Genomic DNA, 12,578 nt, shown 5'->3' on the forward strand with positions numbered 1-12,578 from the left:
TCCGTGTATAATGCGCTGTGCAGGGAGTCACTAAGATCCTGCACCCGATATCCTGTATGTGTCACTTCCCCGCTTTGGTCCGCCAGAGTTCACCTTCTTCTTCCTGGTGCATGTAAGGGCATTGTCCGTGTATAATGCGCTGTGCGGGGAGTCACTAAGATCCTGCGTTCGATATCCTGCATGTGTCGCTTCCCCGCTCAGGTCCCAGGAGTTCACCTTCTTCTTCCTGGTGCATGTAAGTGCATTGTCCATGTATAATGCACTGTGCAGGGAGTCACTAAGATCGTGCACCCGATATCCTGCATGTGTCGCTTCCCCGCTCAGGTCCCCAGAGTTCACCTTCTTCCTGGTGCATGTAAGTGGATTGTCCGTGTATAATGCGCTGTGCTGGGAGTCACTAAGATCGTGCACCCGATATCCTGCATGTGTCGCTTCCCCGCTCAGGTCCCCGGAGTTCACCTTCTTCTTCCTGGTGCATGTAAGTGGATTGTCCGTGTATAATGCGCTATGCGGGGAGTCACTAAGATCGTGTGTCCGATATCCTGCATGTGTCGCTTCCCCGCTCAGGTCCCAGGAGTTCACCTTCTTCTTCCTGGTGCATGTAAGTGCATTGTCCATGTATAATGCACTGTGCAGGGAGTCACTAAGATCGTGCACCCGATATCCTGCATGTGTCGCTTCCCCGCTCAGGTCCCCAGAGTTCACCTTCTTCCTGGTGCATGTAAGTGGATTGTCCGTGTATAATGCGCTGTGCTGGGAGTCACTAAGATCGTGCACCCGATATCCTGCATGTGTCGCTTCCCCGCTCAGGTCCCCGGAGTTCACCTTCTTCTTCCTGGTGCATGTAAGTGGATTGTCCGTGTATAATGCGCTATGCGGGGAGTCACTAAGATCGTGCGTCCGATATCCTGCATGTGTCGCTTCCCCGCTCAGGTCCCCGGAGTTCACCTTGTTCTTCCTGGTGCATGTAAGTGCATTGTCCGTGTATAATGCGCTGTGCTGGGAGTCACTAAGATCGTGTGTCTGATATCCTGCATGTGTCGCTTCCCCGCTCAGGTCCCCGGAGTTCACCTTCTTCCTGGTGCATGTAAGTGCATTGTCTTGCGACACAATTTGAAAGGTAAATCCTGTGCTCAGTCCGAATCAGTTGTCCCAACGATTTCTGTGCCAAAATTCAATCATGTGCGACACAATCCCCTGTAAAATACCTGTCACAGCAGTGCAAACCCTCAAAACGTTGGGAAGTCCGACGAAAGTGCGACCGCCGACTCTCAGTAAATAAGCCCCATTGGCCTTCTTTTAAAACTAGGTGAAACTAGAGAATGTGATAAAAAGAGAGAAACAAATAATTTTAATATTTGGTAATATTTCTTCTCCTTCAAAATAATTGTTTCTTTATATTTAGATCAGAGATCAGAATGGGTTATGCAGATTATAACCTGAGTTTACCAGACTTGGATGAATATCTGGATTATGGTGACAGGTACGTTCCAATTCATTCTTCTTCCTGGCTTAGAATATCACATTAGTCTCCATCACAGATTCTCCCAAAAACCTTGCACCCCCTGCAGCGTTATTCTGTGCTGTGTGATGGATGAGAAGCTACATACCTAATCACATCTGAATAGAGACTTCAAGAGTAACCATCATTTTTGTAATAAGTTTTGCGATTTTCAACAATCACCCAACCACCATGGAAGGGCTCTGCTCGGGAGCCCTCTAAATACGGGTTACCAGATGCTGTGCCGTAATAGTACGTCACGAGTCAGGAAGCAGTTAAATGCTGACATTAGGAAGAACAGTTTGTTCCTTTGTATCCTTAAATAGCTTTTTGGAATGAAAATCATAATTTCTAGTGCTTGACTTTTTAGGCCACGCGCAACACTTTTTTAAAAAACAGTGGGACATCTGTGACGTGGAAAACACTTGGCCAGGACGGGGACATTGATCTCGGATAATACTTTGTTATTTTGTTTTGTTGTATTAATGTTTCTTCTCCTTCTGAATATATTTAATTCATCTAATTGTTTCTTTTAGCTACAAAGTCACAAAGGATCCTCCAGGTTCTAACCTGGACTCATCTTATTGGACTGGATACAACAATTACACAGTCTTGTACGTTCCCACCTATCCTTCTTACTTACTTTGGGGTATTTTAGGTTAGTCCCTGATATCAGAGCCGATTTGAGGCAGTATTATTCCCCGGAATCTCCCAGTGTAAGGCGCTGTCCGCAGGGTGATGGACCGGATGTTGTTTTCCCTGAATAATCACAACACAGATGGGACTTTTTTTCGTTTTTATGTTTCCATCTTTTGCTCCCCTACAAATCTGTATGAGGGCTTGTTTTCTGTGTTACAAATTGTATTTGTTAGTGACGGTATTTAATATTCAGCGCCATGACAATGAGAACTTTCAGGCTCAGACAGCTATAACGAGATACCAAGATACTGGTAGACAGTGATGTATATATATATTTATATTACCAGGGCTGTCATCAGACATTTCGGGGTCACCTAACCCCCTGCCCTCTGATAAATATTACAGTCAACCATTCCACACCATATTCCATGAACATTTTTTAAAAAATTTTTGGTCAATAGAAAGAAATCCCCATGTACTGCAATGGGTTCATCAGGTTTCCATACCCAAATCATTGTATGTTGTTCTATATCATGCCCCACAGAAGTCATACTGAAAGGTGACAATCTGCTTACAATGTATATATCAAGCATTATCCACACTGTGTTCCTAAATAATATATAAACTCCTAACAGGAAATCCAATTAATGAGGTGTCCTCATTAAATAAGTTACCTGCTGATGCTCTATTTTATGGTACTAATCAAATACACGAAGAAGTCGTATCTTACAACTGAAAGGTGACAATCTGCTTACAATATGTATCAAGCATACAAACTCCTAACAGGAAATCCAATTAATGCAGTGCGCTCTTTGTAGCATCTCATGTAAAGATCATAAAATGGGTTACCTGCTGATGCTCTATTTTATGGTACTAATCAGATAAACATAGAAGTCTTATCTTACAACTGAAAGGTGACAATCTGCTTACAATATATATCAAGCTTTATCCACACTGTGTTCCTAAATAATATATAAACTCCTAACAGGAAACTCAATTAATGAGGCGTCCTGATTAAATAAGTTACCTGCTGATGCTCTATTTTATGGTACTAATCAGATACACAAAGAAGTCGTATCTTACAACTGAAAGGTGACAATCTGCTTACAATGTATATCAAGCATTATCCACACTGTGTTCCTAAATAACATATACTGTATATATACTCCTAACAAGAAATCCAATTAATGCAGTCCCCTCTGTGTAGCATCTCATGTAAAGATCATAAAATGAGTTACCTGCACATATGTTAATATTTTATTGTACTTCAATATATATTTTTCTAATTATTTTTCTCTTTTTTAGGTATACTTTAATCAAACGATTTTTTCCAAGTTTTGAAGAAAGTATAAATGCCCTGTATGTATGTAAATATATATTTTCACATATAAAAAACAATATTCCCTCATCTGAGTTGAGTTTGGGACACAGTATACAGGGTGTAATGAAAAGTTTGGGATAGTGGAATACTTATCATAATACACATTTGATAGTAAAAATAAAAATCTACACGTCAAATATTTTTTTTTTAAATATTATAATTTTTATGTAGAAACTACATTCATTCAGCATAACCCAGAACCAACAACATCGACTAGTAGTTTTCTGTTGGGGGGGTTGGTGTATTGTGAGTCCCCTCCTCTCACACATTGGGGGCTGGTGTAATGTGAGTCCCCACCTCTCACACATCGGGGGCTGGTGTAATGTGAGTCTCCGCCTCTCACACATCGGGGGCTGGTGTAATGTGAGTCCCCACCTCTCACACATCGGGGGCTGGTGTAATGTGAGTTCCCATCTCTCACACATCGGGGGCTGGTGTAATGTGAGTTCCCATCTCTCACACATCGGGGGCTGGTATAATGTAAGTCCCCGCCTCTCACACATCGGGGGCTGATGTAATGTGAGTCTCCGCCTCTCACACATCAGGGGCTCGTGTAATGTGAGTCCCCACCTCTCACTTATCGGGGGCTGGTGTAATGTGAGTCCCTGCCTCTCACTTATCGGGGGCTGGTGTAATGTGAGTCCCCATCTCTCACTTATCGAGGGCTGGTGTAACGTGCAGCCCTGCCTCTCACTTATCGGGGGCTGGTGTAATGTGAGTCCCCACCTCTCACTTATCGGGGGCTGGTGTAATGTGAGTCCCCATCTCTCACTTATCGGGGGCTGGTGTAATGTGAGTCCCCATCTCTCACACATCGGGGGCTGGTGTAATGTGAGTCCCCATCTCTCACTTATCGAGGGCTGGTGTAACGTGCAGCCCCGCCTCTCACTCATAAGGGGCTGGTGTAATGTGTGCTCCCGCCTCTCACTCATCACTTTTTTCTTGTTGACTACTTTTGAAATAGAATCAAAAAGCATGGGGTGTGCATATCAATAATGGCAAAGATTTAAAACAAATATGACATAATGTAAACCCTATAAAAAACGCAGGCCAGGTGTAGGCAACACTGGGAAAAATAGAAATAATAGGATCAGCCAACACTAATCTATATATTGTTAAAGGAAATCTCCCATCATATTCCATCCTGATAAACCAGAGACATTACTCATAGATCCAGGCAACGGGATTGTCTGGGACTATTCTTATATTTGTTATCCATGGCCTCCTTCCTGCTAAAATCATCTTTAATAATTATGCTAATAAGCCAAAAGGGCTCTAGAGGATGGTACCAGAGACCCTTCATGTTGCAACTTTACAGGCTGTTACATGGCTCCAGATATTGATTGAATGTAGATTTCCATTTTATGCATTTTGGGCCACATGTATCAGTTTTGTGCGCCTAAGTGTAGTAGTTGCGCCTAAATTCTGTCGCACTGTTTTGCTAGAATTATCACAAGCTACAACCATCTGTGATAAGTTAATTTCCTGCCTCTTATTAATCACTTTACTTTAACACAGTTTAGGCGCAATTTTGGTGCAGTTTAGGCGCGATGTTAGATTCAGGCACTTACATGTCATCCGGCTACAAGCTCCTCTCTGCTTCTCCCACAGCCCAGAATGAAGGTAACACTCACAGCAGCACCCAGGTGTGTGACACCCAGCACCCAGTAACCTCCTCAGCAGCACCCAGGTGTGTGACACCCAGCACCCAGTAACCTCCTCAGCAGCACCCAGGTGTGTGACACCCAGCACCCAGTGACCTCCTCAGCAGGGGCTTCTCCTGGAGGGGATCCCCTAGTGCTGGTCTCCTGCTGCACCCCTGTAATTCTGCAGAATGTTTTGTAAATAGAAGGTGATGAAGTGTAAATAGAGTCTGCAGCTCCTGTCTGAAGTGTATGTAATGTCTGTATTATCTGTACTAGTGTCTGCAGTGTATGTAATGTGTGTATTATCTGTACTGGTGTCTGTAGTGTATGTAATGTCTGTATTATATGTACTAGTGTCTGCAGTGTATGTAATGTCTGTATTATCTGTACTAGTGTCTGCAGTGTATGTAATGTCTGTATTATCTGTACTAGTGTCTGCAGTGTATGTAATGTCTGTGTTATCTGTACTAGTGTCTGCAGTGTATGTAGTGTCTGTATTACCTGTACTAGTGTCTGCAGTGTATGTAATGTCTGTATTATCTGTACTAGTGTCTGCAGTGTATGTAATGTCTGTATTATCTGTACTAGTGTCTGTAGTGTATGTAATGTCTGTACTATCTGTACTAGTGTCTGCAGTGTATGTAGTGTCTGTATTATCTGTACTAGTGTCTGCAGTGTATGTAATGTCTGTATTATCTGTACTAGTGTCTGCAGTGTATGTAATGTCTGTATTATCTGTACTAGTGTCTGCAGTGTATGTAATGTGTGTATTATCTGTACTAGTGTCTGCAGTGTATGTAATGTCTGTATTATCTGTACTAGTGTCTGCAGTGTATGTAATGTCTGTATTATCTGTTCTAGTGTCTGCAGTGTATGTGATGTCTGTATTATCTGTACTAGTGTCTGTAGTGTATGTAATGTCTGTATTATCTGTACTAGTGTCTGCAGTGTATGTAATGTCTGTATTATCTGTACTAGTGTCTGCAGTGTATGTAATGTCTGTGTTATCTGTACTAGTGTCTGCAGTGTATGTAGTGTCTGTATTACCTGTACTAGTGTCTGCAGTGTATGTAATGTCTGTATTATCTGTACTAGTGTCTGCAGTGTATGTAATGTCTGTATTATCTGTACTAGTGTCTGCAGTGTATGTAATGTCTGTATTATCTGTTCTAGTGTCTGCAGTGTATGTAATGTCTGTATTATCTGTACTAGTGTCTGCAGTGTATGTAATGTCTGTATTATCTGTTCTAGTGTCTGCAGTGTATGTAGTGTCTGTATTATCTGTACTAGTGTCTGCAGTGTATGTAATGTCTGTATTATCTGTTCTAGTGTCTGCAGTGTATGTAATGTCTGTATTATCTGTACTAGTGTCTGCAGTGTATGTAATGTCTGTATTATCTGTACTAGTGTCTGCAGTGTATGTAATGTCTGTATTATCTGTACTAGTGTCTGCAGTGTATGTAATGTCTGTATTATCTGTTCTAGTGTCTGCAGTGTATGTAATGTCTATATTATCTGTTCTAGTGTCTGCAGTGTATGTAATGTCTGTATTATCTGTACTAGTGTCTGCAGTGTATGTAATGTCTATATTATCTGTTCTAGTGTCTGTAGTGTATGTAATGTCTGTATTATCTGTACTAGTGTCTGCAGTGTATGTAATGTCTGTATTATCTGTACTAGTGTCTGTAGTGTATGTAATGTCTGTATTATCTGTACTAGTGTCTGCAGTGTATGTAGTGTCTGTATTATCTGTACTAGTGTCTGCAGTGTATGTAATGTCTGTATTATATGCTCTAGTGTCTGCAGTGTGTGTAATGTCTGTATTATCTGTACTAGTGTCTGCAGTGTATGTAATGTCTGTATTATCTGTACTAGTGTCTGCAGTGTATGCAATGTCTGTATTATCTGTACTAGTGTCTGCAGTGTATGTAATGTCTGTATTATCTGTACTAGTGTCTGCAGTGTCTCTGTTGCTGTACTATACTATACTATCTGTACTCATGTCTGCTGAGCTCTGCTGCTGTACTATACAGAGGTTGCAGGTAGTTTCTACAGTGTCTGTATTATCTGTTCTAGTGTCTACTGATCTCTGCTGCTGTACCATACAGAGGCTGCAGGTAGTGTCTGTAGTGTCTGTATTATCTCCACTAGTGTCTGGCTGAGCTCTGCTGCTGGGTGTTACTTCTCTGTTAACGCCACCTTCGGGCTGGATTGTTTTTGCGCCCGTTTTTGCACCGGAATGAAAAGTCGCAAGTGATGAATATCATTATGCGCAACAAAACATTTGGATTGGTAGGATAGATGAGGAAAACATGGTTATTTTTGCTAAACGGCTAGTTTGGCGTTAGTCGCAAACTAGCGTTAGTCGCAAAGATGTAACAAAAACGGTGCGCCAGTATGAAAAGGCGCAAAAACAACAGAAAAAACAAGTGATACATGTGGCCCTTTAGGTGCAAAAAAAAAAAAAACAACGCAAAATAGAAAAACCTAAGATAAATCTGCCCCAATGTTTTTCCTTTCTTTCTTTTTTTTTTTAGGGTCCTTCCCAATATGAACTCCATACATTATACGTTAATTGCGTCTTAGGGATCTAGAACTCTGGATTATAATGAATTGTATGTATATAATTTTTTAAATAACTACTCAAGAAAATTTGATATCGTGTTACATTCACATCTGTATCTGAGCTTTCGTATTATATTCAGACAACGCCCCACGGGCCTCCAGTTCTAGGGGAGATTGGGCGATTACGGACTACAACGTTCCAGCACTTTGGTGGTCTGTGCTACAAGGTCCCAGATGAAATATCTTCTAAATCATTGAATTCTAACGTTTGTTTTTTAAGTTGTTCTTTTAGACTAAAATGCAGCAGCTTAATCTGATCATAGTTTATACGGTTGAAAAAAGACACATGTCCATCAAGTTCAACCAAGGGATTGATTGGATGAGGAAGGGATTTATGGGAAACAATTGTATATAACATAACCATCAGTGTTATTATGGTGTAAAAAGGCATCTAGACCCTTCTGGAAGCTCTCTGCTGTCCCTGCTGTGCTCTGCTCCTGAGATCTCTGCTGTCCCTGCTGTGCTCTGCTCCTGAGATCTCTGCTGTCCTTGCTGTGACCAGCGCCTGAGCTCTCTGCTGTCCTTGCTGTGACCAGCGCCTGAGCTCTCTGCTGTCCTTGCTGTGACCAGCGCCTGAGCTCCCTGCTGTCCCTGCTGTGACCAGCGCCTGAGTTCTCTGCTGTCCCTGCCATGTTCTCCACCTCTCTACTGTCCCTGCTGTGAGCAGCGCCTGAGCTCGGCTATTCCACAGATTGACAGTTCTCATAGTAAAAAAGCCCTGTCGCCTCCGGTGATTAAACCTTGTTTTCTCCAGACGGAGACAGTGCCCCCTTGTCTTTTGATTTGATTCGATGTATAAGCGTTTACCTTATCAGTACAATCTGCAAGTGTGTTTAAAGAGGTTGGCCACTATACCAATTTTTTGGGGGGGATGTGTGTAAATGTGTCGGGGGCAGGATATTAGGTAATTTACCAATATACATCCATTAAAAGTTTAGTTTCATTTTCTTGATATGTAGATTGACTTTTATCTCAGCGGCCTCAGACATTTCTGACCATAAAATGGTTGCAGATGGAGGGTCATGTAATTTGCGGTAAATTACGACTGCCATGGTCCCTGGGTGTATGAATATTATAGCCCCTACAAGTCTGGAATTACTTCCTTCACTTTGGGGAATGGTGGATGCGTCCCTTTTGCTGCTCCTAATCAGTGGTTTCAGGATCTTTGGAGGACCTTCAAAGATCCTGAAATGGCTCTTGTGTATTGAGAGCAGGGACAGATTATGAGACTTTCATTGATGAAGGTCGTTCATAGTATCAAATTTGGTGGGTTTGGGTGGCCATGGCCCTCTAGAAGGCTTGGGCCCTGGACTCCCGCCCAAACCGCCTATATTGTAATCCAATCCAATAATGCTACATGTTATCTGTAATTGAACACGAGCATTTGTCCTGCCAGGACGTTCTGATCATATTTATTAATCTTTCCTATCCCTTTTTTTTTTCCTGTACAAAATATCTGCTTAATGTTGGGACTCACGGCTGGTGTTTCTTTGGGTGACCCATTAACAGGGTTTTCAGAAACTTCTATGCCGTGGAGCAGAATGACACATCCACTGGTGCCGTGTTGGCCACCACTTACAACAGGTATTTACCAATATACTGTTGACGTTTGTCCTTTAAGATGTTCTGTTCTTTAATTATGTTCTTCATAATCCTAATTTCTCCCTCATCGTGTTTTGTCAGGACAATTTACGAAGACAACCAGACCAATCTCGATATTGTTGACAATTTTAATAACATTGGAGTTTTTCAGAAAATCATAATCACATTATACAGCATCATTTTTCTACTCGGGATTATCGGGAATGGATTAGTCATCTGGATTGCCGGATTCCGGATGAAGAAGACAATCAGTGTCGTGTGGTTCCTCCACTTGGCCATCGCGGACCTCCTGTGCTGCGCTTCTATGCCTCTGCTGATAACACATTTGGCTTCTGTTAATGTTTGTCGATCTTTTTCATCAAAAATTTTTTGCTCACTCAACATTTTTCTGTTGTACATAAACATGAGCGCCAGTGTCCTCCTCCTGACGGCCATGAGTATTGATCGCTGGGTATCGGTCATGTGGCCATTTTGGGCCAAAGTTCATAGGACACAGAAACGAGTGAGAATCGCTGCAGGAATTATCTGGGGGCTGAGTCTCTTTTGGGCGGGAATAATGTTTTACTTATTAGTATTTTATGTTCTTTATGTAAGTGACATCTATAATACGGCAATGACCATTCAGCTGATCCGGTTGGTTCTAATGTTTGTAATCCCCTTCCTCATCATCTTCACCAGTTATGTCACCATTTTCCTCAAAATTAAAAAAAGTAATAGACCCCAGAGATCTCAGAGACCCTACAGGATCATCACCGCTGTTATATTGGGTTTCTTCGTCTGTTGGGCTCCGTATTACATCTGGCCGCTCACTCCCTTGTATAGAGATACATTTGGCGTTGAATTCTATGTAGCACATCTTATTGTTAACTCCTTGGCTTATCTAAACAGTTGCATCAATCCAATAATTTATGTTTTTATGGGCCAGGATTTTAGACCTGGATTCCTAAAATCGATTGCCTTCAGGGTTGAAAAAGCCTTAGGTGACCATCCTGATGAATTCTGTAGAGAACGAAAGAATTTTAAACCTCTCCCTAATAAAGATGTTTAGCCAAGTCAAGATGGCGCCATATACATTAATAAATGGGTTAGGGGACAGTTCCTTGTGTCTGCAGTTTATTCATTTTTATGGGAAGGTCCGGGAAAGCCTTGTGAACACAATGGGGCACATGTACTTACCAGTCCCTGGTGCGTTCCCCAATCCACAATGTCCGACTGGAGTGCATTGTCTGTGTATAATGCATTGTGCCGTGATTCACTTAGATTGTGCGTCCGATATCCTGCATGTGTCGCTTCCCCGCTCAGGTCCCAGGAGTTCACCTTCTTCTTCCTGTTGCATGTAAATGCAGATTATTTCCTCTTCCTGACTTTTTAATTTTAGGCACAGACCATCAGTGTAAACCTCCTTACGGAAATCCTGTAACATCTTGAGGACATGGACTAGTTGCTGAAGGATACAATGCTTAGGTTACATTCACACGAACATATGGGGGACGTACATACGGCGGTGTATATACGGCCCATATATGTCCCCCATACACGGCAATGGGCTCACAATGCCATAGAGGATCAGTACGGTGCAGCACACATGCGGCACCCTACCATTCTGTACCCCGTAGGCGCTATTGAGTCCTGCTTGATCTCCTGGATTCAGCGATCATTACCATAGGACAGCTGTGGGACATGTAGTAACTCCTGGACATTTCATATAGAAAAACTTTTTGTTTCTTTGTGTAATCCCTCCAGCAGAGGTGGTCGTATCCAAGGACACAGTCTTGTTTCTAAGAGACCATATCAATACATTTATGATAAATTATCTTCACACAGGAACATTTTTTTTAATAACATCTAATTGAAGAAATGATTATGTATGGCAAATTTATCAAACTGAATGTGAGTGCCCAGACGAGAACAACCCCTTTAATGTGTATATTTGTTGCATTTTACTCGCTTTGCTTGTGTAAAGTTTTACTACTGAATAATAAAAGCATAAATTTTTAACCAATTATTTGTTTTAGTTTTGGATTACTTAAAAAAAAAAAACTTAATGATAGTATTTTGGGTGTTATGAAAGGTCATGGCTTAGAAGTCTTTGATTTACATCTGTCTTTTTGTGTTTGTGAAACTGTGGCTAACGTTGCTCCTGTATTTCGATTGATTGCATTGATTGCCAGTAATAGTTAACTGTCTGTTGTGGACAGACCTCGGCTCCTCCGGTCATGCCTCTGGCGTGATGTAACCTCCCTCTCCCATGTTACCAGCATGGGAGAGGGAGGTGCCGGGGCGTGCATAATTAGTAGCCCGGAACACCGGACATCTTGTCCCTGCATTTCAGGCTGCTAATTATATCTTTCTTTTCTAGGTGATCCCGTTGTGTCAAGACTAGCGGAAGACAGCGCCGGGATCAAGATGAAGAGGAGCGGAGGTCAATGATTGTAGGTTTTTTTTGTTTTTTGAACTGGTTGATTTCCTTTAGGCATCCGATCACAGCTAGTCAGATGATGATTATATTGATAACTCTATCTCCCTGTTATTGTACTTACTTCCCTTTTTAAGTCTGATTCTGTGCTGTTCTCACTATCTTCGTTGTGAGCCGAACCCCTGATCTCATTTTTGTGTTGTTTGTTTGTGAATCTTGTTCTTTCCCGCACCTTGGGATACGGAGGGAACGGCTCCTAGTTGTCCTGTAACATCTTAGGATATGCAGAGGCAAGTAGGCAGGTTACAGTTGGGGGGTCAGTTAAGGGCTCAATGTCCTGTCTGATCTCCAGAAGTCCAGAGGCCGACTACAGTCACTTTTCTGTCTCGGCACCACATAAACTATTTACCCCACATAGGGAGATACCATGAGTAGAAATCCAGAATGAAGGCAACACAGAGGAGCTTATTTTTTATGACATCCATGAATTTTATTGGAAGGAGGAAGCCACAGCACCGAAGAGTAAAATATGAAGAAATCTTTATTCGTGCATCATCAAGGCATAAAACAGCGACGTTTCGATTCTAATGCGAATCTTTTTCAAGCATAAAAAACATGACCATGACAAACATATATATAGAGAAATTAGTGATGACATCATTTCCTTTAGTGACGTAAACAGAGCTTAAAAGTGCATATTTATCATATAAATTCATATATACATAGTTTTGACAAGAAGTATAGATAGATTATAACAATCAAAGGTGC

The 12,578-nt window shown here is 41.8% G+C and overlaps 1 protein-coding gene across 1 annotated transcript; it reads left to right on the forward strand.

Moving 5' to 3' along the window:
• Positions 1 to 8,794: 8,794 nt before the first annotated feature.
• LOC140065278 (C5a anaphylatoxin chemotactic receptor 1-like) lies at positions 8,795 to 11,363 on the forward strand. Its single transcript, XM_072112875.1, has 3 exons — positions 8,795 to 8,826; positions 9,302 to 9,376; positions 9,476 to 11,363. Exons 1-3 carry the CDS (start codon positions 8,795 to 8,797, stop codon positions 10,440 to 10,442), a joined length of 1,074 nt encoding a protein of 357 aa, XP_071968976.1. The 3' UTR covers positions 10,443 to 11,363.
• Positions 11,364 to 12,578: the final 1,215 nt, after the last annotated feature.

Source organism: Engystomops pustulosus, chromosome 6 (assembly GCF_040894005.1).
Source record: "Engystomops pustulosus chromosome 6, aEngPut4.maternal, whole genome shotgun sequence".
Taxonomy (NCBI): domain Eukaryota; kingdom Metazoa; phylum Chordata; class Amphibia; order Anura; family Leptodactylidae; genus Engystomops; species Engystomops pustulosus.